This window comes from Oncorhynchus keta, chromosome 35 (genome assembly GCF_023373465.1).
Source record: "Oncorhynchus keta strain PuntledgeMale-10-30-2019 chromosome 35, Oket_V2, whole genome shotgun sequence".
NCBI lineage: Eukaryota > Metazoa > Chordata > Actinopteri > Salmoniformes > Salmonidae > Oncorhynchus > Oncorhynchus keta.
This window is the reverse complement of record NC_068455.1, coordinates 37,205,842-37,232,963: the sequence shown is the minus strand read 5'-3', so window position 1 is coordinate 37,232,963 and position 27,122 is coordinate 37,205,842. Positions and strand designations below refer to the sequence as shown.

Genomic DNA, 27,122 nt, shown 5'->3' with positions numbered 1-27,122 from the left:
GCTATGAGGGGTGGTCAGTCCTCTTCTGGTTGTGTCGGGTTGAGATTATAACAGAACATGGCCAAGATGTTCAAATGTTCATAGATGACCACTCGGGTCAGATAATAATAATCACAGTGGTTGTCGAGGGTGCAACAGGTCAGCACCTCAGGAGTAAATGTCAGTTGGCTTTTCATAGCCGATCATCCAGAGTATCTCTACCGCTCCTGCTGTCTCTAGAGAGTTGAAAACAGCAGGTCTGAGACAGGTAGCATGTCCGGTGAACAGGTCAGGGTTCCAAAGCCGGAGGCAGAACAGTTGAAACTGGAGCAGCAGCACGGCCAGGTGGACTGGGGACAGGAAGGAGTCATCAGGCCAGGTAGTCCTAAGGCATGGTCCTAGGGCTCAGATCCTCCGAGAGAAAGAAAGAAAGAATGAAAGAAAGAGAACGAGAGAAAGAAAGAGAGAGAAAGAATTAGAGAGAGCATACTTAAATTCACACAGGGCACCAGATAAGACAGGAGAAATACTCCAGATATAACAGACTGATCCTAGCACCCCGACACATAAATTACTGCAGCATAAATACTGGAGGCTGAGACAGGAGGGGTTGGGAGACACTGTGGCCCTGTCCGACAATACACCCGGATAGGGCCAAACAGACAGGATATAACCCTACCCACTTCGCAAAAGCCCAGCCCCCACACCACTAGCAATAAAGACTTAAAGGTTGAGACCTACGTCTCTCACATGGGTAGGCAGACCATTCCATAAAAATGGAGCTCTATAGGAGAAAGCCCTGCCTCCAGCTGTTTGCTCAGAAACTCTAGGGACAGTTAGGAGGCCTGCGTCTTGTGACCGTAGCGTACGTGTAGGTATGTACGATAGGACCATGTGTTATCACCATGTTATCACTGTGCTTTTAACCATTTAAAAACACAACACAGTTCAAATGGGAGTTTACTGTATTGCAAAAGTGATATTGAATTGTGTTTAGTTGTCAAATTCCAGTTTGTCTACAAATGAATGTATAGTTTTTATATAGTTGTCTAATATTGGTGGGGCATATTAATCTGTTTTAATGATACTCCTGAATCCCTATGATCAATAAAAAAGGTTTTACTTCCACTTGCTTTCACACTATTGCTTACACCTATCAAAGTTGTTTCAAATCTACACAAGTGCGTAGGGAGGAGGGGTTAGGGTTTCTTCTGGACGGGGCCTAAATACACAATGTTGGTTTCATCCCTGGCCCAATAAGCACATCCCTTAGAAATAGACCTCATTGGGACATTGATGCTGGTGGCCTGTGTTCAAAACCTGCAAGGGGAGTCTCCCTACTCCCTCACATTCTTGCCATTTTGAATTGCATTTATCAGAAATGTTGATTGTCTGAATGTACATTTTGATAGAACACTGTAAATATTATCTATGCGTCTTTGTAAATTTCCATAATGTGTATAGATTTCTCTTTCACGCATTTCTGGATCTTTTCGCTACCAGCGACGACCACCAGATGCTTTTTCAGGTTGGATGTGGTGTTTCTGGATGAAGAGATCAATGCTGCCTTTGCAGAGATTGCATTTGACTAAAATGTTTTTCTCTTCTTCTCGATTAACAAAAAATAATGGGAGCATTTCCACTCGGAAAAGGTTAAGCAGGGTAAGAACACAGTTGCCATCTTTTTTAGATTTTCAGCTTTAAGTTAGCCTACAGCATGAATAAAACTAGCATGAGACAAGGCTTTAAAAAATATATATAACAAGTCGGTAGAGATGTGCACCTGAAAGTAATATATTGGTTACTTGAAAAAGTAACTGTAATAATATTACAACATTTGAGACAGTAATTCAATTATTATTCCATTACTCATAAGGTAATATATACATACAGTCAGTGGTGTAAAGTACCTGTTAAACTCTGAGTGGTTGTTTTGGGCCCAGTACAGGGCCTGAGTTTGGGGGGTTGAAAATCCGTTCAGCCATTGTGGCATGGTGACTCACTACCCAAACCAGATGCATCTGATTTCAAGTGGCCAAGAGAAGTCATGTGATCTCCATCTAGTGGATGAACTGGGAATCAGACAGACACATGAGCTTTCTCCTCATGTGTATATAATTCCTGTAAGACAAAACACAAAACACAGTGTTGGTTGCATCCCTGAGGAACCCCACATCCTCGATGGGCACCACTTCCAAAAGGAGGTTGTTCTTACAGCAAGAGGCCAGGTATCACTCTGCCACCCCACTGCACAAGATGCAGCCATTAGACCCTACCGTCTCCAAGGGTCTGAAGGCCTTTTCCAACAGGGGAGCAGATCAGTGGATGACGACCCATCCTGGGAAATAGATAGGTATATACCAAATGGTTGGCCTCTTCGCAAAGGCCTTTAACAAGGTGGCCAGTGTGAAGAGAGGAGTGGAGGCCTTCCGGGCCAGTGGGCGGACTTCGTGGCCGTTATAGGGGTGCCTGAGCTCATAAGAAAAAGTCATTTCAATTAACGAAAAGTAGCAGAAGCAGCATGTACTTGGTAGAAAGTGTTTATTGTACTAACACCAATGTATTGTTTTTGTTGTTTATTTTCAGTGCAAAGAATCCATTCAACCACAGTGCTCTACCGCCGCCCCTGCCAACTCTGCCGATACGGCCACCAGCTCTACCGCCGCCATCACTAGCTCTACCTCTACCTCCACCACATCTACCTCCGCCACAACCTCCACCCCCCACAAAAAATGGGGGGGGGGGGTATATATTTGCATATAGTGATTAGAAGTGTCTATTGTACCAATACACGTGTTCTTGTTGTTTGTTTGTTTTTGCTTAAACCAACAACAACCACCAGCTGCAGCAGTTCTATTGGAGTTGTCCCGGAGGCCGAGGAAGAGGAAGGCAGAGTCTGCGGCGGTACTGACTTAAACAAGAAGTAGAACATCAACATCAGTAGAACAAGCCACATCAGCCACTAAAGAAGGGGATGCGGAGTGTCTTCTCTGTGAGGAGCTGCTTTCAGTCACAGGTGGGGACTGGATTTGGTGGACTCATGAGTTGTGCTCCAATTTTACTGGGGATAGCTTGATTTGTAACCTATGTACAAAGTAGAATTGCGCAAAAGTAGAGCATAATAATTGCAACATCAATGTTACACTGAATTAGTTAAGTTATGATTTATTGTTATTCCATTGTTATTTAATTGTATTAGTTTTATTCCATTCCAATATTCCATTCCAATTAAAAATAAAAATAAATGAATTAAAAACAATTGAAAACCTTTTGCTCCTGAATGTCATTTTAAAGACTGCTTTAAAATCTTGCATTATTCCACTAATATTTAGTGTAAATGTACATAATGGACTGTACGGAAAAGGAACAACAAAGAGGAACAACGAAAATGTATGTACTCATGCGATAAAAAAGAGGGACTTTACATCAAGTCTCCTCATAGTGCGGATACTAATAGTGACATGTGCAACACCATTACCCCCATATAATTAAACTAGACTTAGCAACTAGACTTAGCTTTTAAGTATTACATACTAAATCATTTCTAAATAAAACTGATTCAATTGATTTCAACACACTTCTGGGAAACCGTATGCCATCATCTTCTACCGGGGAAAATTTGCCTAAGTGTGACCTTCCTCCACATACCATTTCCCCCCCAAACATTGCTTTTTTGTGTCAGCAATTAGACATTGCTCTTAGGGGGGGCTAGTTACCCCCTAGTAAATCAAATCAATAACATTGCTGAATACAACAGGTGTAGTAGACCTTACGGTGAAATGCTTACTTACAAGCCCTTAACCAACAATGAAGTTTTAAGAAAACAGTGTTAGGAAAATATTTACAAAATAAACTGAAGTAAAAAGTCTGTGTGGTCATTTTATGAATTTGCTTTGGCATTTATCTGGGGGACTGCACACTGAAAGAGGTTACAGAAGATGGAAATGCAAAAAGTGTCCCACTTCTTCACATAAATGAGGACATGGGCTCTGTTTTGAAATACATCCTTTTTTGTTAGGCCTTGGCCTATATGAGAGCAGTTCCACACTTTTGAAACTCAAATTGTGTGGGGTTGTGTATTTTATTCTGTTATATTTCATTATATTAATTCTTAAATAGGCCCAACGTGTGTTGACTGTGATCAGGGCAGGGTAATGTAGTCTAACATGCTGACCAGACCGTTGTTAAATAAACATACACATACATGTTATTCAGTCATTCCCCCCAACTGCTGCTAGCATCTGCGTGGCCAGGCGCTAAAATAGAACTTGGTTCTATTTGTGACGCTCAACCGGCTGCAAGTCCTGCCTCTCAAATCTCCTCATTGGTTTTTAGGAACATATACCCTTGTGGGTGATTGAAAGATGAGCTGACGTCCACACTCCAGTCGGTTGTAGTAATGCACCTTAAAGTTAGTTGCCAACTGCCATATAAAGTCAAAAGAAGAAAAAGAAGCCTGAAGGAAGGAGGAGCGATGATGAGAAACAAATTTGGTTTACCATTTTATCTGTGGATTAATTGTGGGAGTAGAGGACCTTGTGCATTTCAGGTAAAATAACAAACCAATGTTTATATCCCAGTAACAACAAGCTAGCTAGCCAAATTGCCAAAAATGTTTAATGCTTTTCGACCTGTCCCCAAATGAATATAATTGGTTCAGACTTTGTTTTGATATTTCAACCTGTGTTTCCTGATCTTGTCTGGTGTGGGGGTACAAAATCAACATGAGCGTAAAGGCGGCAAGAGGTTTGGTTAGCGAGTAAGTGTGTAACCTGCCAGACCCAGTAAGTCTCATTTACGTATTTGTGATTATTTGTGACAAATATGTAATTAGTTTTTATCTTGTTATGTCTGTCACTGATAGTCACTCAATTAGCCATGTCAGCTAACAACTGTTAGATTTGTAGTTAGTCTATCCAGCTATCTAAACTCGTCGTAATCATGACTGAATACCAACCGGGCACACAGGGCATGTGACCAAGGGCCCTGACCTCCAGGGAGCCCACATTGATTTTGTTGGTCATTCTCACTCAGATCATATCAACATGGCATAAATCAGTAGAATTGCAGGAAATTAGCAATACAACTGCAAAAGGTTTCTCTCCACTGTCAAGAGGGAGACCACTAAAATGTTTTGCCAGGAGGTGGTAAAAACTTTTAAGTGCACTACTTTTGACCAGAGCCCTATAGGCGGCAGGTAGCCTAGTGGTTAAGAGCACTAGGTGAATAATCTGTTGATGTGCCCTTGATCAAGGCACTTCACTTTAAAAGCTCCCAAAAGCATTGTGAATATCTGATGAATTCCTCGGGGTACTGATTTACCTCAAGAATGGGAAAAAGGAAGGATGCACTTTTAAAGAATTCAAACATTGCCCTCGGCTAGAGTTGTGTCTGGAAGGGGCCAGTGTAATGGCACTGAAGAGCAGTTCCTAAACCCGCCACCGGTAGTCACCAGACATCAAAATACAACAGCGTATTTATTTACCCAGCAATGGAAATAGATATTTTTACATACTACCGGTGAGACTGACCCTTTGTCGGCTGAGAGAGGGAGAGACCACCACTCAATATGCACAGTAACAATTAGCCCCAACCAAAGAAGCGGTTCAACGCTTCAACTTGCTTAAACTACATTCTTCCGTCTGCATGTCTGATGTCAGGATATGCCATCCATTCACTGATACCTCAGAATGCTATCTGGAAAAGGAGACCCTGCTCTTTCTCTTTCGCGGTACCCCTTGGCACGGGTAGGTCAAATCCACACAAATCCACACCCCCTTATCAGCTGTGGTATTCCATGATCCTAATAGCCCCTAACCAGTCAACGGGCTGTAACTCAGTCGTCTGTCATACTGATTTTAACCTTTGTGCAAAGAACAGCATATACTGTGTGTGTGTGTGTGTGTGTGTGTGTGTGTGTGTGTGTGTGTGTGTGTGTGTGTGTGTGTGTGTGTGTGTGTGTGTGTGTGTGTGTGTGTGTGTGTGTGTGTGTGTTCCTGCTGTCACTTTCCACCTGGCTTCCTGGCTTTAGGTCTGAAGTGTGATATATGACCCGCCACTTATATTCACCTAAATGACACACTGTAAGAGGCTATTCTCCTGGATGATTCAGGGACCCTCTCCCCTCCAGCTAGATTCTTCATAGCACTCTCACTCTTATGGTATGGGCTGGCTAAAATTGTGTAGTATTAGGTGCCACTGTGGCTACAGCCTCTTCTGTAGCAAAGTACTCAACACTGATCCTGTAACAAGACCAGGCTTGATTTATAAAACTGTCAAGCCAATAGCTGTTCAAAGGATGACCGAAGGTGACCAGCGATCTAGATAAACAGAATAGCAGACATATGACTTTCGTCACATTTCTAGGACGTGCCATAACAACACGTGGGCTGGAAAGTGGAGAAAACAGACATGTTTGGGGATGTTTACTAACAGTAGAACACTGTATACAGTTCATCACTGCCTTATCAGGGGGCTACTCCTCTCTTTACCACTCTCTACTTTAAGACACACATCTGGCATTTCATGACATAATCATTCCTCTGACTCTACAACTCCGGCGCCCCAGATTCAGGCCTGTACAGTCACTCATCTATATTCCCCAGGATGCCTCAGTGACAGACTGCACTGGTGGGCCTGTGGGTTTTTACTGCTACAGCAACCCCCAGTGTTCACCGTTTCTCTCAAACCCCCTTTGTGCGACTGCTAAGGCATACGTATGAGGAGGGGCCCACCAGTGTGTGTGAGAAAGAGAGAGAGGGTGTGTATCATGTAGGTGCATGTGTTTATCTACTGTATGTGCTATACGGATGTGATTGAGTATGTGTGCGTTTGTGAGTTTGTGAAGCATGTGTCTGACCGACGGAGGAAGGGTAGGGGGTCTTCCTCAGACACACAACCAGCCCACCAGACCAGATGGTCAGGAACTGCATGGCCTAATTGTTAGACTTGGCTCGGGTCCCAGACCAATCCTGCAGAGGAGAACGTGTTCTCATTCCAAGCCAACATAACATTTGCACACCCTGCCTTGTTTTTATTTTAATAATTTGGGAGGTGCTTGTACTTGTCCTGTTACACACAATTGTGTAATTAAAATGCATATTTTTTCCCAACTATCTCCTGAGACAACTGCAGGGAGTGGGGTCACAGGCAGGGTCACCATGGTGCAATTAGAGTTAAGAACCTTGCTCAAGGGCACAGCAACAGATATATAAATATATATACATACATACATTTTTTAAATCTTATTAGCAGCGGTATGTGAACAGGCAACCTTTTGGTTACTGGCCTAACGCTCTAACTTCTAGGCTACCTGCCGTCTCTGTGGAAAGGGGACAGTGCAGAGCTGAGGCAATGCACGCGTCCCAGGTTCCCATCCTGTCCAGGTGTTTGTCTGGCAGTAGTGTGTATTTGTTTGGATGTGGTGTATGGGTGAGATGTGCCAAACATGACACAGTGCTCCTTCGTTTCTCCATGAGCTATGGGACGCCTGAGGGCTTGTCTTTTCCTGTGTTTCCGTGTAGATGGAAGATAGGGGTGTGTGTGTCTGTCTGGCTAGCAGACTGGCAGGCAGGCAGATGTTTCCACAGAAAGATGGGCTGTACAAACAGACGCCACCAGGCTTGCAAAAATAGTCCTTCTGAGCCTTCTCACTCTCCGGCATGAAACAGAACTCTGCTCCCCTGGACTGTCGATAAGACAGTCAGCCACAGTCAGCTTCAGTAAACACACTGATGTTCCAGGACCACGGTAAGGACCACCAGATTTGGGGGGAGGTGTGTGTGCATGTGTTTCCACATTTACACAAATGCAAATGTGGAAAAGCAGCCATGCCTCACTGACACCAGCTCCGAACTAGTGTGGTCCAAGAGGTGAGCGTTTGGGCTGAGCTGAATCAGTGTTTTATGTAGCCTAGCACTTAACTCTTTAATTGGGAATGAGGGTGAAGACCAATGACCTGAGAAACCTGGATCAGTGTTTAGTGTTTAAATGGACGACGGTGTGTGTGTGTGTGTTTGTGTGTGTGTGCTACCTTTTCCAGGCACCATCAGCCAACCATAAATTAGCCTGCCTGACCCTCGGAGTGATGTCATCTCCTGAAGGAGTGTTTTTCCAGTCTGCAGAATCCATCCCTTGGAGCTATCTTAAAACGAGGCACACACACACACACACAGTGATATTGCAGAGTTTGGCAGCCACGGGTTGGTGATACAGGATCCAGTTTCAGTATTAGTTTACTGGCACGCTCTAACCCAAATAATACACTCTGTGTCTGATAACTGATCATCTGACAACACATGCCTCCTGGCAGGGGAGCACGCTTGGACAGGGGACGTGTGTTTGCACATCAACTGAATTCCTTTTATAAAAGCTTCACACTAGATTGAATAACTGAGACACTTCCAAACCATTTTGGTAATCTCATCCTTTCTTCAATTCGCACACCTCAAAACACAAGATTTCCCACAAAGAGCAACATCTCCTTTATACATCCAGTATCTCACATTCCTTCAGATTGGAGATGAGAGGTTATGTACTGTACTGTAGACGGACGTGTCCCCTTTGTGGCTGCAGAAGGGAGAGGTTCTCTGTCTGTGTTTTATGGAGCCTCCCCTTCCTCCCCTGGCTGAGCCTATTAGGCCATTTCAGGCATAGGAAAGGAGAGCTTTATTAGGAGCTCTACCTGGAAGGCAGGAGATTATTACTGGTGCAGACCGAGCCCTGTTGGAGTCTGCAGAGGAATGCAGGGCAAGTCAGTCACAGTCACGCCTCAGACAAGATTAGGTTTGTTTTCAACGGCGACAATTACTTCAGGGGATTAGGTTCCCTCCCCCTTTCCTACCTCCCACCACCACTACATCTTTCCCTCCTCTTCATCACCTCTATCGCTCAGTCAATGATCTTATCTAATGTCGGAACTCTCCCCCTCGTTGAAAACGGACCCATTTTTGCAGTTCGGTTTACAGGATATATTCTGTTTAGGCAATTAGGGCTAATAGACGAGGGAAAGATAGTTGCCATTTTCATATGGCTGAAAATCCTGAGGGAGGCAGGGGAAAGGAATCAGATGTAGCACTCTCTCTGGGTTTCAGTTTCAGATGTAAATCTAATTACTATAACTTTAACATTAGGAGTGACAAAGCTGGAAATGTAATCAAGTCCTGAAGTGGAAAAAAACGTAATGTACATTGCCATATAATGCTAACAAGTGCTCCTCTCCCCCGAGTCTCATCTTGTCCACTTACTGTGCAAAAGCAGACCCACTGACATAAACCGACATAGTTACTGTATACCTATACTCAGTGGTGTAAAAATAGTTTTTGGGGTTATTTGTACTTTACTTTAAAAAAAAATGGAACACTTTTACTTCACTACATTCGTAAAGAAAATAGAAGAAAACTCCATACATGTTCCATGACACCCAAAAGTACTTGGTACATTTTGAATGCTTAGCAGGAAAGGAAAATGGTTCATGCAGTGCCTTCAGAAAGTATTCATACCCCTTGACCTACTCCGCATTTTGTTGTGTTACAGCCTGAATTAAAAAAGAATGAAATAAATGTTTTTTTCTCACCTATCTACACACAATACCCAATAATGACAAAGTGAAAACATGTTATTAGAAATTTGGGGAAATTTAGTGAATCTGAAATATCGAAATATCTCATTTACATAAGTATTCACACCCCTAAATCAATACTTTGTAGAAACACCCTGGCCAGCGATTACAGCTATGAGTGTTTTTGGGAAAGTATCTAAGAGCTTTCAACACCTGGATTGTGCAACATTCGCCAAACAATGTTTTTCCAATTCTTCTAGTTCTGTCAAATTGGTTGTTGGTCATTACTAGACAACCATTTTCAGGTCTTGCCATAGATTTTCAAGAAGATTTAAGTCAAAACTGTAAATCGACAACAAAGCAACTCCAGTGTAGATTTGGCCTTGTGTTTTAGGTTATTGTCCTGCTGAACGGTGAATTAATCTCCCAGTGTCTAGTGAAAAGCAAACTGAACCAGGTTTTCCTCTAGGATTTTGCCTGTGATTATCTCCATTCCGTTTATTTTTTTTATCATAAAAAATTCCCTAGTCTTTAACGATTACCAGCATAACCATAACACGATGCAGCCACCACTACAGTAATGTGTTGTATTAGATTTGTCCCAAACATAACACGTTTGTATTCAGGACAAAAAAGTTAATTGCTTTGCCATATTCTTGCAGTATTACTTTAGTGCCTTGTTGCAAACAGGATGTATATGTTTTCAAGTATTTTTAATTAGGTTAGTATTGTGGAGTAACTACAATGTAGTTGATCCATCCTCAGTGTTCTCCTGTCACAGCCATTAAACTTCCTTAGTGGTTTCCTTCCTCTATGTCAACTGAGTAAGGGAAGGACAGCTGATACTTTGCTTTGACCGAGTGTATTGATACACCATCAAAAGTGTAATTAATAACTTCACCATACCCTAAGGAATATTCAATGTCTGCTTTGGACATGGAAATCTGTTCTTCGGTCTGATGAGTCCAAATTTGAGATGTTTGGTTCCTACCGCCTTGTCTTTGTTTGGAGCAGAGTAGGTGAAGAGTAGGTGAACGGATGATCTCAGCATGTGTGGTTCTCACGGAGGAGCTGTGATGGTGTGGGGGTGCTTTGCCCTTGACACTGTCAGTGATTTATTCAGAATTCAAGGCACACTTCACCAGCATGGCTACCACAGCATTCTGCAGTAATATGCCATCCCATCTGGTTTGGGCTTAGTGAGATATTCATTTGTTTTTCAACAGGACAATGACCCAACACACCTCCAGGCTGTGTAAGGGCTATTTGGAAGAAGGAGAGTGATGGAAGGAGAGTGATGGAGTGCTGCACCAGATGACCTGGCCTCCACAATCACCTGACCTTAACCCAATTGAGATGGTTTGGGATGAGTTGGACCACAGAGTGAAGGAAAAGCTGCCAACAAATACTCAGCATATGTGGGAACTCCTTCAACACTGTTGGAAAAGCATTCCTCGTGAAGCTGGTTGAGAGAATGCCAAGAGTGTGCAAAGCTGTCATCAAGGCATAGGTTGGCTATGTTGAAGAATCTCAAATATAAAATATATTTTGATTGAACTTTTTTGGTTAGTACATGATTCCATATGTGTGATTTCATAGTTTTGATGTCTTCAGTATTATTCTACAATGTAGAAGACAGTAAAAATAAAGAAAAACTCTTGAATGAGTAGGTGTGTCCAAACTTTTGACTGGTACTGTATGTATTTTTTGTTGCCTGTTTTGCATGTTTTTTTTGGCATTGATATGCATCCCATATCAGTTTGCAAACAATTTAAAAATATGTATAATTGAGTTAATAAAGCTGCATACAAACATGGTCTCTTTTTTTGCTTTTTTGAGTAAGACAGTTCCAAAATGCAGGTTTTCAGCCTTGCTCAGTACTTTCTGTGGTGGTGGGGCAGACAGCAGAAAATACGGAGCGTAGGGGTTGGTAATGTTCTCTAGTTGCGCCGTGATTGGCTCAGTGTTCTGTCACTTATGGGGAAACTAAGTCGCCACAAAATCTGCAGATAGAGCTCGAAGATTCAAGCCCCTTGGGTGCTGCCATAGACTTACATTAGAAGTGCCCATACAAAAATGCTCAAGGTCATTGGCTACAGATAAAATGATGTCAAATCACATTATACTGTATCTACCGTAGCTTTGATTGGATTGATCATGTCAACACCATACCTTCAGAATCTTAGCTAGCATTATACATCCAGAGAATGCCAGAATTTGATGACAAAGTTTGATGACAAAATTTGACCACAAGAAGGGCAGCCACACCACCGTCCTGTTCAAGTGAGCACAGCACAACAGTCCAAAAATGATGTAATAGGCCAAGGAGATATGTATACTGTAGCTAAGAAAGTAATACAATGTGTATGTGGTGTAGTAAGCTATTAGTAGCATGTGCCTCACCCTAATAATTTGGTCCCTTTCCCCTCATAACTTAGCCTACTGTTCTGACTTGGTGGTGCACATGTAGCCTATAGCCTGTTTTAGAGAAATGTCATTGAATATTGTAAGAGGTTTCATTGTCTGCTTATACGCCCACTTTATTTATCCTGACTCTGACTTGGTGTACAGGGAGAACACTGTAAGAATGGCCCATATTATGAATTCTGTCACTGGACTTTTCAAAAGTGCTGAACAAATAGTGATATTGACTACATCCGTCTTAGCTAGCTCAATAAATGTCTTAATCGAAATTACGGATTGCCTCTTATCCGCTCATCGTTCCCTTATGTCATAGTTTGAACACCTCAATTGTCAGTAGAAACGACATTTGTTTAAGCAAGTCAGCCATATCAGCTATGTTTTTTTAAAAGGGAGTAAATGAGGCTGAATTAACTGTTTCGCTACCAGACAAGGCTCCGCTGATAGCCAGGTGAAGCGGTGGTAAGGATTCACTGTAATGGTTCTCCTCCTCTTCTGATGAGGAGTATGAAATATCGGACCAATGCGCAGCGTGGTAAGTGTCCATAATACATTTATTAAACTGAACACCACAATACAAAGTAAACAAAAAGAACAACCGAAACAGTTCCGCCTGGTAACTAATACAAAGACAGAAAACAACTACCCACAAATCATAGTGGGAAAACAGGCTGCCTAAGTATGGTTCTCAATCACAGACAACGATAAACAGCTGCCACTGATTGGGAACCATACCAGGCCAAACACAGAAATACAAACATAGAATGCCCACTCCAACTCACGCCCTGACCAAACTTAAACAGAGACAGAAAAAAGGAACTAAGGTCAGGACGTGACATTCACTCCATGGTGCTGAAAGTAAAACTCTGCTGTTTGGGACAGCTTTATGTAGGCCCTAACAGTTTGTGGTCACCATTTTCCACCGTTATAGTGCAATTAATATATTGTTTAGTGGTGTGTAGTAGCTTTGTGGCATGCATCTAAAAACAAATTGGGGTTTTGCCCCACCAAGATTTACATGCTAAAATTGTCAAAACATTTCTACATATAAAAAAAAAATCCACTTTGATATTATGGGTTATTGTGTCTCTGCCAGAATAAAATATCAAAATGTCATACATTTTTAATTCAGGCTGTAACAAAACATAATTTGGAAAAAGTAAAGGGGTATGAATACTTTGTGAAAGCATGATATCAAGAGAACATGCCTGGTTATCTGGTTGACTCACTAAACACAAATGCCCGTGATGTCTGAGTGTTGGGAGTGTGCCCCTGGCTATCCGTAAATAAAATGGTGCCGTCTGGTAGGTTAATATAAGGAACTTGATATGATTCATACTTTAGCTTTTTTAAAGTATATTTGAGCAATTACATGTACTTTTGATATTTAAGTACAGTGCATTTGGAAAGTATAATAGCTGTGCAGCGACACTCTTCATCCAACCTGACTGAGCTTGAGAGGATCTGCAGAGAATGGGAGAAACTCCCCAAATACAGATGTGCCAAGCTTGTGACGTCATACCCACGAAAACTCCAGGCCGCAATTGCTGCCAAAGGTGCTTCAACAAAGTACTGAGTAAAGGGTGTAAATACTTATTTAAATGTGATAAAGTTTTTTTATTTTTTACTACATTTGCAAAAATAAAAACCTGTTTTTGCTTTGTCATTATGGGGTATTGTGTGATTGATGAGGGAAAAAACAATTTAATCCATCTTAGAACAAGACTGTAAAGTAACAAAATGCGGAAAAAGTCAAGGGGTCTGAATACTTTTCAAATATACTGTATATTTAAAACCAAATACTTTTAGACTTTTACTGAAGTAGTATTTACTGGGTGACTTTCACTTTTACTGTTGTCATTTTCTATTAAAGTATCTTTACTTTCACTCAAGTATGACAATTGGGTACTTTTTGTACCACTGCCTATACTGTACCTACATGTACATACATCAGAAGGGTTGCGTGCAATTTTGAAAAAGGCTTCCACTGGATGACAACCAATCATATACCCCACTTCTTTGAAGCTTACAGCAGGACCCAGAGTTCTCCCTTTCATCTTGTCAGAAAATTTAATTGACGTTCCAGGGGAGAGGGGGGGAGGGGGAAAACACCCCACCTTGGCCAGAGAGAATGCAACACAGAAACAGAGTCTTCCAAATGAAATTCCGGGTCTTGACTAAGAAAGTAGAGTAGAGACGGTGGAGACCAGGGTCTGTGCAGCTGCATGCTGGGGAGGGTCTGTAGGTCTGTCTGTCTGCTTCACACCGTCTGCCTATGTCTGGACTGGAGCAGGACCTGGAACACCTACAGCACTTCTCTTACATAATCACACCCCGTCCACCCTCTTGCTTCCCTCCAAAATCAACACTGGGCTTTCGCTCAACGTTGAGTGGCCAGGAGAGAGGCTTCAGTGCAACAAGGAGTAGGGGAGATACCTGAAAGACTAGACTATGGAGTGAAATGGGAGAGAAAGACTACACCCCCCATCCTCCCTCCAACATGCCCTCTAGGGTTCTTCCTATCTGATGACTACCTCTGAGGACGTCACCCCAGGCCGGCCGCGGAGTGGTGATTCCATGTTGTTATGGTGATAATAGCTTTTCCTGACTGGGAAGAGGGGGCCTTTTATCCGGCCTGCAACTGGAAACCTCATTTCCACCTCCAATTTCCTTCCTTACATTCCTCCCTCCAGTCTCCATGGCTGCGTGAGGAGCTTCCACCAGAGGTAGGACAAGGATGAGACCCTCTGACAAGCAGCCAGGAATAGAGAGAAAGAAGGAGGAATGGAAAGAGAGAAAAAAAAGAGATGGACAATTGGAGAAGGAGAGAGAGAAAGACGGGGAGTGAGAGGAGAGAGAAAGAGGGGTCACCCGGTTCAGACAAGCCTCAGCGAATAGGCCAGAAGTGGACACCAAGCAGACTGCTGCATGTCAAGACAGGAGCTTGTTTGATTAATACTCTGTCATGGTTCAGCATCATGGAGAACTTTTCATTCATTCACTACTTTTTCATTATGAATAAATTGTAATCCCAATGTACACTACTGTTCAAAAGTTTGGGGTCACTTAGAAATGTCCTTTAAAATAACATAAAATTGATCAGAAATAATGTACAGTGTAGACATTGTTAATGTTGTATATGACTATTGTAGCTGGAAACGGAAGGTTTTTAATGGAATATCTACATAGGCGTACAGAGGCCCATTATCAGCAACCATCACTCCTGTGTTCCAATGGCACGTTGTGTTAGCTATTCCAAGTTTATCATTTTAAAAGGCTAATTAATCATTAGAAAATAATTTTACAATTATGTTAGCACAGCTGAAACCTGCTGTGCCGATTAAAGAAGCAATAAATCTGGCCTTCTTTAGACTAGTTGAGTATCTGGAGCATCAGCATTTGTGGGTTCGATTACAGGCTCAAAATGGCCAGGAACAAATCACTTTCTTCTGAAACTCATCAGTCTATTCTTGTTCTGAGAAATGAAGGCTATTCCACGTGAGAAATTGCCAAGAAACTGAAGATCTCGTACAACGCGGTGTACTACTCCCTTCACAGAACAGCGCAAACTGTCTCTAACCAGAATAGAAAGAGGAGTGGGAGGCACCTGTGCACAACTGAGCAAGAGGACAAGTACATAGAAGCTAGCTAGCTTACAAAGAATAACAACAAAAAATATCTAGTTAACAGAAGAAAGGAAGACAAAATAAGGACAAAAGAAGGACAGAAGAAAAAGGAAAAGAAAGAGGACAACAAAGTGAAACAGTCAGCACTTCTATTGCAACTTCGTATTTCGTCGTCCTAACGTAGTCTACACTGCTATCTGCCCAGCAGCTAGCCAGCTAGCAAACGTCCACCGTCTACCGAATAGCAGCACTGTAGAAACTATTACACTCAACTGAATGACTTGATTAGTGTAGTGTTAGCTAGCTACATAGTTGTCTTTGCTGTCTTCGTATCCAAGATAATTGTGTAGTTTAGAGCGTGTAGTCTTAGAGTGATTATCTTAATTTACCGAGGTTAGCTAGCCAGCTATTTGTCGTCCTTAAAACCTGTTGGGGATAGGGCTGTCTACTGCCCCCGCTGGAGTAATTGCGTGCCCATAGTAAACATAATTATTTTTTGTCAAAAGTTGCTAATATATGCAAATAAAAAATATTATTGAATAGAAAACACTCTAAAGCTTTTAAAACCGTTTAAATTTTGTCTCTATGTAAAGCAGAACTCTCAAAATATGCATTCTCCCAAACTATCTCTTCTCATCTGAAAAGTTGGCCCATCAACGTCATCGCAAATACCCTTCCCAAACAGTTACAGCGCCAGGAACAGTCTCCACGTGTTCAGCGTGATCTCAGCTTTCAATGGGGCTTCTCATTGTGAGAATCGCCCGCTCGCGAGAGTTTGAGCATGCGGTAAGCTCCCAGTCACTCAAAAAAACCTGTCACTTTTATGTGCGCAGTGGTCAAGTCCTCTCTTTTTTCCAAGATCGATTGAACGGTGCCTGTGTTTCTGTTTGTTCTCAAAATTGCTGTACACCTTTATAACATGTTAAAGCTTGATTATGAAGTTAGTTTGACAAGTTAACTCGACATATAATATATAATTTCGACGTTTTGGTGCGCATCCACTTCAATTTTGCCTACATTTCGACCGAAATGTGGGTATTTTGAGAACCGAAAGACGCAGACTTGAAAACTAAACGCTGGTTTGGTAAGTATAATCCCTTCCAGGTCTTTTGATGGAAGAACAGCAAAGGTAAGGGAATATTTATGTGTTACTTTTGGGTTTCTGTCGACTCCAAGGTAGAGGAGCCAGAATGGTACGTTTGGAGCGCCGACTCCTAGTATAGCCTAGTGAACTCAACCTGTAACGTTAAAAATAAATGTAACACAGCGATTGCATTTAGAATAAGTGTATCTTCCTATACATATGTAAAACATGCATATTTAGTCAAAGTTTATGATGTGTATTCCTTGTTAGCTGACGTTATCTGCCGGAGCTATTTCATTTCTCCTGACATTTTAGTAGCATTTTTTGAACGATGCGTAATTGTAAAAAGATATTTATGGATATATATAGCATATTATTGAAAAAAAAAATGAATGTACTGTGTAACATGTTATATTACTGTCATCTGATGAAGATTTCAAAAGGTTAGTGAAATTATTTTTTTTTAAATCCTGCGTTTGTTGATTGCATATTTTTTCCTACTTGGCTATGCTAATGAGATATGTCTGCGGTGGTGGTTTGACATAAATATGTGCTATGTTTTCGCCGTAAAACATTTTAGAAATCTGACTTGCTGGGTAGATAAACAACTTGTTTATCTTTCATTTGAGCTATTTTACTTGTTAATGTGTTGAGGTTAAATATTTTTAGGAATATTTCTTGCGTTCCCTGCGCCACATTCCAGCTGGGGGGGGTGGGGGCGCGTTCCCAAATGGGAACGGGTGTCTCCAACAGGTTACGTAGGAGACACTGCTAGCTAGCCAACAGCTAGCCAACGTCTACTGAATAGAACTTCCGCACTCAACAACCCGGTCGCATTCCGCTTCGCTCCACAGGTAGTATCACATTTCATTTAATTTCATTACAGCACAACGGTTTGATTTGTTTGATCGTAGCTAGCTACATAGCTAGCTACATAGCCGTCTGTGTATCAAAGATAATTGTGTAGTCTAGAGCGATTTTCTAGGTTAGCTAGCCAGCTATTGTCGTTCTTTTAACGCAACGTAACGTAATCAACACTGCTAGCTAGCCAGCTAGCCCCCGAATAGCAGCACTGTAGAAACTATTACACTCAACGGAACGACTTGATTAGTGTAGTGTCAACAACGCAGCCACTGCCAGCTAGCCTACAAAGTCAACAACGCAGCCACTGCCAGCTAGCCTACTTCAGCAGTACTGTATCATTTTAATCATTTTAGTCAATAAGATTCTTGCTACGTAAGCTTAACTTTCTGAACATTCAAGACGTGTAGTCCACTTGTCACTCCAATCTCCTTGCATTAGCGTAGCCTCTTCTGTAGCCTGTCAACTATGTGTCTGTCTATCCCTGTTCTCTCCTCTCTGCACAGACCATACAAACGCTCCACACCGTGTGGCCGCGGCCACCCTAATCTGGTGGTCCCAGCGCGCACGACCCACGTGGAGTTCCAGGTCTCCGGTAGCCTCTGGAACTGCTGATCTGCGGCCAACAAGGCAGAGTTCATCTCAGCCTATGCCTCCCTCCAGTCCCTCGACTTCTTGGCACTGACGGAAACATGGATCACCACAGATAACACTGCTACTCCTACTGCTCTCTCTTCGCCCGCCCACGTGTTCTCGCACACCCCGAGAGCTTCTGGTCAGCGGGGTGGTGGCACTGGGATCCTCATCTCTCCCAAGTGGTCATTCTCTCTTTCTCCCCTTACCCATCTGTCTATCGCCTCCTTTGAATTTCATGCTGTCACAGTTACCAGCCCTTTCAAGCCCTCCAGGTCCCCTCGGAGAGTTCATCAATGAGCTTGATGCCTTGATAAGCTCCTTTCCTGAGGACGGCTCACCTCTCACAGTTCTGGGCGACTTTAACCTCCCCACGTCTACCTTTGACTCATTCCTCTCTGCCTCCTTCTTTCCACTCCTCTCCTCTTTTGACCTCACCCTCTCACCTTCCCCCCCTACTCACAAGGCAGGCAATACGCTCGACCTCATCTTTACTAGATGCTGTTCTTCCACCCTCCAACTGACCCTCCAAGTCTCCGACCACTACCTTGTATCCTTTTCCCTCTCGCTCTCATCCAACACTTCCCACACTGCCCCTACTCGGATGGTATCGCGCCGTCCCAACCTTCGCTCTCTCTCCCCCGCTACTCTCTCCTCTTCCATCCTATCATCTCTTCCCTCTGCTCAAACCTTCTCCAACCTATCTCCTTATTCTGCCTCCTCAACCCTCCTCTCCTCCCTTTCTGCATCCTTTGACTCTCTATGTCCCCTATCCTCCAGGCCGGCTCGGTCCTCCCCTCCCGCTCCGTGGCTCGACGACTCATTGCGAGCTCACAGAACAGGGCTCCGGGCAGCCGAGCGGAAATGGAGGAAAACTCGCCTCCCTGCGGACCTGGCATCCTTTCACTCCCTCCTCTCTACATTTTCCTCCTCTGTCTCTGCTGCTAAAGCCACTTTCTACCACTCTAAATTCCAAGCATCTGCCTCTAACCCTAGGAAGCTCTTTGCCACCTTCTCCTCCCTCCTGAATCCTCCCCCTCCTCCCTCTCTGCAGATGACTTCGTCAACCATTTTGAAAAGAAGGTTGACGACATCCGATCCTCGTTTGCTAAGTCAAACGACACCGCTGGTTCTGCTCACACTGCCCTACCCTGTGCTCTGACCTCTTTCTCCCTCTCTCTCCAGATGAAATCTCGCGTCTTGTGACGGCCGGCCGCCCAACAACCTGCCCGCTTGACCCTATCCCCTCCTCTCCTCTCCAGACCATTTCCGGAGACCTTCTCCCTTACCTCACCTCGCTCATCAACTCATCCCTGACCGCTGGCTACGTCCCTTCCGTCTTCAAGAGAGCGAGAGTTGCACCCTTCTGAAAAAACCTACACTCGATCCCTCCGATGTCAACAACTACAGACCAGTATCCCTTCTTTCTTTTCTCTCCAAAACTCTTGAACGTGCCGTCCTTGGCCAGCTCTCCCGCTATCTCTCTCAGAATGACCTTCTTGATCCAAATCAGTCAGGTTTCAAGACAAGTCATTCAACTGAGACTGCTCTTCTCTGTATCACGGAGGCGCTCCGCACTGCTAAAGCTAACTCTCTCTCCTCTGCTCTCATCCTTCTAGACCTATCGGCTGCCTTCGATACTGTGAACCATCAGATCCTCCTCTCCACCCTCTCCGAGTTGGGCATCTCCGGCGCGGCCCACGCTTGGATTGCGTCCTACCTGACAGGTCGCTCCTACCAGGTGGCGTGGCGAGAATCTGTCTCCTCACCACGCGCTCTCACCACTGGTGTCCCCAGGGCTCTGTTCTAGGCCCTCTCCTATTCTCGCTATACACCAAGTCACTTGGCTCTGTCATAACCTCACATGGTCTCTCCTATCATTGCTATGCAGACGACACACAATTAATCTTCTCCTTTCCCCCTTCTGATGACCAGGTGGCGAATCGCATCTCTGCATGTCTGGCAGACATATCAGTGTGGATGACGGATCACCACCTCAAGCTGAACCTCGGCAAGACGGAGCTGCTCTTCCTCCCGGGGAAGGACTGCCCGTTCCATGATCTCGCCATCACGGTTGACAACTCCATTGTGTCCTCCTCCCAGAGCGCTAAGAACCTTGGCGTGATCCTGGACAACACCCTGTCGTTCTCAACTAACATCAAGGCGGTGGCCCGTTCCTGTAGGTTCATGCTCTACAACATCCGCAGAGTACGACCCTGCCTCACACAGGAAGCGGCGCAGGTCCTAATCCAGGCACTTGTCATCTCCCGTCTGGATTACTGCAACTCGCTGTTGGCTGGGCTCCCTGCCTGTGCCATTAAACCCCTACAACTCATCCAGAACGCCGCAGCCCATCTGGTGTTCAACCTTCCCAAGTTCTCTCACGTCACCCCGCTCCTCCGCTCTCTCCACTGGCTTCCAGTTGAAGCTCGCATCCGCTACAAGACCATGGTGCTTGCCTACGGAGCTGTGAGGGGAACGGCACCTCAGTACCTCCAGGCTCTGATCAGGCCCTACACCCAAACAAGGGCACTGCGTTCATCCACCTCTGGCCTGCTCGCCTCCCTACCACTGAGGAAGTACAGTTCCCGCTCAGCCCAGTCAAAACTGTTCGCTGCTCTGGCCCCCCAATGGTGGAACAAACTCCCTCACGACGCCAGGACAGCGGAGTCAATCACCACCTTCCGGAGACACCTGAAACCCCACCTCTTTAAGGAATACCTAGGATAGGATAAAGTAATCCTTCTCACCCCCCCCCCCCTTAAAAGATTTAGATGCACTATTGTAAAGTGGCTGTTCCACTGGATGTCATAAGGTGAATGCACCAATTTGTAAGTCGCTCTGGATAAGAGCGTCTGCTAAATGACTTAAATGTAATGTAAATGTACATTAGAGAGTCTAGTTTGAGAAACAGACGCCTGTCCACAACTGGCAGCTTCATTAAATAGTACCCGCAAAACACCAGTCTCAACGTTAACAGTGAAGAGGCGACTCCGGGATGCTGGCCTTCTAGGCAGAGTTGCAAAGAAGAAGCCATATCTCAGACTGGCCAATAAAAATAAAAGGTTAAGATGGGCAAAAGAACAGACACTGGGCAGAGGAAGATTGGCAAAAAGTGTTATGGACAGACAAATCTAAGTTTGAGGTTTTCGGATCACAAAGAAGAACATTCGTGAGACGCAGAAAAAATGAAAATATGCTGGAGGAATGCTTGACGCCATCTGTCAAGCATGGTGGAGGCAATGTGATGGTCTGGGGTGCTTTGGTGCTGGTAAAGTGGGAGATTTGTACAGGGTAAAATGGATCTTGAAAAAGGAAGGCTGTCACTCCATTTTGCAATGCCATGCCATACCCTGTGGGTGGCGCTTAATTGGAGCCAATTTCCTCCTACAACAGGACAATGACCCAAAGCACAGGTCCAAACTACGCAATAACTATTTAGGGAAGAAGCATTCAGCTGGTATTCTGTCTATAATGGAGTGGCCAGCACAGTCACTGGATCTCAACTCTATTGAGCTTGATGGTACGTAAGAAGTGCCTATCAAACCAATTCAACTTGTGGGAGATACTTCAGGAAACATGGGGTGAAATATCTTCAGATAACCTCAATATATTGACAACTAGAATGCCAAAGGTCTGCAACGCTGTAACTGCTGCAAATGGAGGATGCTTTGACGAAAGCAAAGTTTGAAGGACACAATTATTATTTAAATTAAAAATCATTATTTATAACCTTGTCAATCAATGTCTTGACTAAATTTCCTATTCATTTTGCAACTAATTTCATGTATGTTTTCATGGAAAACAAGGACATTTCTAAGTGACCCCAAACATTTGAACAGTAGTGTAGGACTATTTGTTCCAGGGTGTCAGAACCAAATTAGGTTAATTGTTGAAGGTAATCCAGGGACAGACTGCTGAAGACATAATCCTGAGACAATGTTTGGGATATCTTTGTAACAGCTACAATAAACCATTGCATCAGACATCCTACTTGAAAATAAAAGTCCTTTCAAGTGAACACTTTGGTTGAAAAGATCCCGTTCTTTTTAAAAACGTTTTTTACCCGAGGTACATCTGAAACAGACTTTTCCTCACAAAAACATTCAAAAAGCACCCATGGCATGATGATGATGATGAATAACATTACTAATGTTTGATGATCAATGGAAGGAGACATTCAGTAAACACCAGCTGTCTCCTGTTTGGTTAACAAAGCTTTCTGATGCTTGTTGGTCTGTTTACAACACTCATTTCACATCCTGAAAACAACACATCTGTGCACCACACAAAGGGGTTTACAATGAGGATGTGACTAAATCTATAATTACATCAGGTATCAAAAGACATTGTTCGTTCCCACACAAGAGTAAAGCTGGTCAGGGAAAACAACTGTCCCTATAGATGAGGTAACCAAAGACGTTGGTAGGTCCCAAAACAGAACAATTCTATCATTCTACAGACCAATCTAGAGAGAAATGAAATGAAGCACAGCCATTCTCCAACTAGTAAACCCACAGAACATCTGGGTCTGTTTAACTCCACAATGCCACAACACAGTTCCCACAGACAGATTTCCCTTAGTCACACAGGGGATATGGTTTCCACGACAACAAGTATTCATTAAACAGGACTTACTTTTGTTCCCCATTCAAGGCTAAAATCCATATCACAACAGACCATGAGGAATGGCTGTACACAGTAGAACAGTACAGGATTGCTAGCATTGGGGAAAAACTGGGTTAGGTCACATCTGTTTTGAGACATACAACTCGATTATCAATCTTCTTTACATGAGGCAGTATTGTACATGTTTCCCCAAACGGAGATGGTTTGGAAACATATCTAAAGGGAGAAGCAGCATCCACTCGGGAAATAACAGGCCAGAAACAAAAATTGTGGTTGTGTATTTCAAATGTGGCCTATTGTTTTATTATTATTGTAGAGAGGCATACATTACAGTGCAAACAATTCTTTGGCAAACTTACAATACAATTGTCAGATAGGTATCCACTTTGACCACTGACGTTGGGACAGTGTAGGCAAAGCATGTTCAGTCTAGCAGAGCAGTGCATTCTGGGGACAGTGGTGGTTTTGGGGAACAAAAGAGAGACCACTAAGATGAGGGGTTAGAATGAAAATAAAAAAGGGGGGAGCCAAACCCTGGGAGTCCATGCACACACACACACACACACACACACACACACACACACACACACACACACACACACACACACACACACACACACACACACACACACACACACACACACACACACACACACACACACACACACACACACACACACACACACACACACTGGAGCAGGAGTAAAAACAAAGGTACCCAGAGGAAATGACAGGGAGGAAAAAAGAAAAGGTTAAAACACAGAAGGAGATGAAACTGTATAGGTCTACAACACAAAAGCAGGAAATATCCATGTGGTTTGATACCAATGTGCCAACATTGCTATGAGGCTCCACCACCATCACATGATTGCTTTGACATTCTTGGAGAAACCCCAAACACCTCCAGCATACTGTACATACTGTATCTGATTTCTGGGACATTCTGAGCACATCACCATGACAACACAAAGATAATGCAGAAGATAACTATGAATCACTGTTTGAGCAGAGTGGACCAGCACAAGGGGCTGAGTGACTGGTATTTGGGCCTGTATGTGTGTGTGTCTGTCAACGGGACACACTCTGTTGGCTGATTACTAACAATAGACAGCCTCCAGAAATAAAGCAGCGCCAGATATTTGATTGGCATCCTCTCCCGTTCCCCCTCCCCTCCCATCTGGCTTCCATTAGATCGGAGTGTGGGTCAGAGAGGTCAAAGTCTGCTCCTCGCACACCCGGCCAAATGACGTCACCTCCATCTCCATCGTCTCCCAGGAACCTAAGAGATGAGAGCCAGGCGAGGTTTATCACCCGCGTTAACACTAAAGAGACGCTCCGAGGAGCCGCCAGAAAAAACGGATGATTGGTCACACACACACTCTCCAGCACACAGAGGAGAATGGTTACAACATCATATTAACGGAGTGCTTGGGAATGGGACAGGAATGCATGTAAGTGAGTGTCCTTCTGTAAACTGGAGCTGAAAAGCTGTGGATTGGGTTATGAGAGCACCAGATAGTTAAAGTAAAGTGGTATGGCTGCAGTCCTACAATGTCTACGTTTGAGTATGGGTTAATGCTGGACAGAGGGGTAGAGGGGTCAACTACGGGTAAGACTGAGAAAACTGCTGTGGTAGGTTTGCAGTAGGCACTGAGGGAGTAGGCGAACTGAAAAGGTCGGGACAAAAACTACTACATCTCTATAGTGGTAACAAATGGCGTTTCACTGCTTTTACAACATGGGAGTGTGAAATTCATCTCTTGAGAGATAAAAATGCATTATGCCTTCCAGTAAGAAGTGGTTAGGCCAAAAGAGAACACCCCGCCTCAAACCCACCCCCAAACCCCAGTTCCAACCAACCTCCGTCAATTTGATAAAAGTGTTGACATGGCCTTGGGGAGATAACATATCTAAATACCAGATGTTATTCAGTTCACCAACAGTTGCCATTGGAGACAGATGTGATAACAAGGTAATAATCAGTAGACATCTTTGCATTACAAAACTTTTTGTAGGGCTTCACATTATCTTCATATGTAAGCAGGTGATACAAAAGGGAGAAATACATACCGGTATTTAGAATATGTTATAGAGCACCATAAACATTTTGTAAAAGCAGAAGTCATTTTCTACATAAAATGTATTTAGAGCAAATAAAAAAATGTTATCTCAAATGCAATTTTTTTTAAAGATGAGAAGGCACATAATGAGTGTATATGTTGCTTTGCATATTGTTAAAAAACAAACAAAACAAAAACAATACTTTGAAGTTTTTAGTGACTAAATCGTTAAGATAAAAGGGGACAAATAGCACCAGTTTTTTTTCCGGCATCTCTAACCTGAGAAAGCTTTGCGAGACAACATGGCCGACCTACTTCCCCTTCCTGCGCGGCTGCAGTGACATTCCCTCCTCTTCACAACACACATTTGTTTCAGGCGTTTTGTGGGGCCTTCAAATGCAGTGGTGGGGTAACACTTCAGATCAGAGACTCTCCGAGGCCCTGTTTGGGAGGCCCCGGGCCAGGAAGAGGGGTTGTCCATCTGTCCATCCATCCATTTATTCATTCGTTCCAGAAGGAAGCAGATTAATAGTGACTGCTCTCCCGTTGCCAGTGGATTTGAAACCAAGCCTCCAGCAGTTAGTTGGCCATGGAGACATGACAATCAAAATCAATAAAAAAAAATAATAATGATTTTTGTAAAAAAAAAACACAAAAAAAATGAATAGAAAACGAGGCAATTGGGTGCAGGTGGCTGTAAAGTAAGCACACCGTTAGGGTCTCTCCCTCTGTGTGTATACACGGTGGCCCCTGAGACGTTATACATGCTGGTGGCTACCCGGTGCCTGTTTCCCTGTCTGGGTATGGCTGTTGCTGGCCGCTCCCTCTCCCTGGTTGTGACACACGGGGCAGCATGCTCCTTTTAGCTTCACAGGCCTCTGGCACTCTACCGGCGGACACGACTCCACCAAACACGTCACCTGGGCACCCTGGAGTGAGGGAAGAAAAAAAGAGATAGAGAGAGAGAGTGAGGGAAAGAGGGAAAGAAATAGAGAGGGGGACCGTCAGGTTTGGCATGAGAGACCTTCCCCTCTGCCAACAGTTAGAACAGTGAGAGACGAGAGAGTCATGGAGATAAAGAGATCAAATGAGTTGGTCAAGCAGAAAGGTGACATACTGTACATGGGTCTGCCGTGCCAGAAGGTTGGTACTGCCAAAAGGTAGAGAGAGAGGATGTAATGCTGGCCAATGGCACCAGACAAGGACAGAACAGGACAGGACAGGTGGATTCTGGCACTGGCATGGTGCTGAGCGGAGTGGTGCTGGCACTGTCAATGTAATCAGCTAGCCCAACTCCGGGCAGTGTAAAAAGGTGTGGGAAGAGGCCCCTAATGGCAGACAGGCCTGATAAAATGGGTGTGAATGTGAAAAGTGAATATACTGTACACATCACACTGTGTGCCTGTTGAGGAGTGGGTGGTGAATAGACTGAAGTTGTGCAAGTCTGTGTGTAGTGTGCACTTGTGTGTGTGGTCTGTATGGACACGTGTGTCTGTGTGTGTACATACTTTGCACTCGCATGTGGAACATGGATCATTCTTCCACCTCTCTCCGTCCGATCGCTCACGACCCGCCGCATCAGTGCAGTCTGTCTTACTCAGACGAGCTTCTAGTCGTTTAATCTGCACAGACAGACAGGGACAGGAGGGGTAAATGGAGATGAAGAAAAGGAGGTATGGAGAGCCAGGTTAGACTATTTTATAAACTAGGTGGTTACAGTCCTGAATTCTGATTGGCTGAAAGCCATGGTATATCAGCCCGTATACCCCGGCTATAACAAAACATTTCGTTTTACTGATCCAATTACGTTGGTAACGAGTTTAGCAATAAGGCTCCTCAGGGGTTTCTGATATATGGACACTATACCACGGCTAAAGGCTGTGTCCAGGCACTCCGCATTGTGCCATCCCTAAGAACAGCCCTTAGCCGTGCTATATTGGCCATATACCACACCTCCTCTGGCCTTACTGCTTTAGTAATGCACCCCATGAGGCCCGTGATGCCATCTTTCTCAGCTAACTGAAGATCAGAGCGCCACACAAAGCATGTACACACATATGTACACACACACCGCCCACGTATTTCCTGTAACACGAGTCACGCGAACAACCTAGATTTATTTAACCATCGACTTACAATCAATAACCCTCCCTTAGCATTGAAAGCCCTAGGCAGCACACAGAGGGGCCAAAGCTGGGACTCGGGGCCTGGTCTGTTTAAATCCTCTACACCGCTGAGGACTTAATCAAAGCCATGTTAGCCTACAGCAC

At 43.9% G+C, this 27,122-nt stretch overlaps 1 protein-coding gene and 1 pseudogene across 2 annotated transcripts in view; one reads left to right on the top strand and one right to left on the bottom strand.

Moving 5' to 3' along the window:
- LOC118369101 (C-C chemokine receptor type 6-like) overlaps positions 1-24,082 on the top strand; it is a 29,680-nt pseudogene extending 5,598 nt beyond the window's left edge.
- The window catches only part of LOC118368458 (peroxidasin), an 85,762-nt gene continuing 81,699 nt past the window's right edge, over positions 23,060-27,122 (bottom strand). For both annotated transcript variants that reach the window (XM_035752577.2, XM_035752578.2), the window contains 2 exons: positions 26,361-26,474; positions 23,060-25,781 (listed from right to left, as the gene is read on the bottom strand). In XM_035752577.2, coding sequence (XP_035608470.1) covers positions 25,611-25,781; positions 26,361-26,474 — 285 coding nt within the window. In that variant the 3' untranslated portion in view covers positions 23,060-25,610. The remainder of the gene's footprint in view (positions 25,782-26,360; positions 26,475-27,122) is intronic.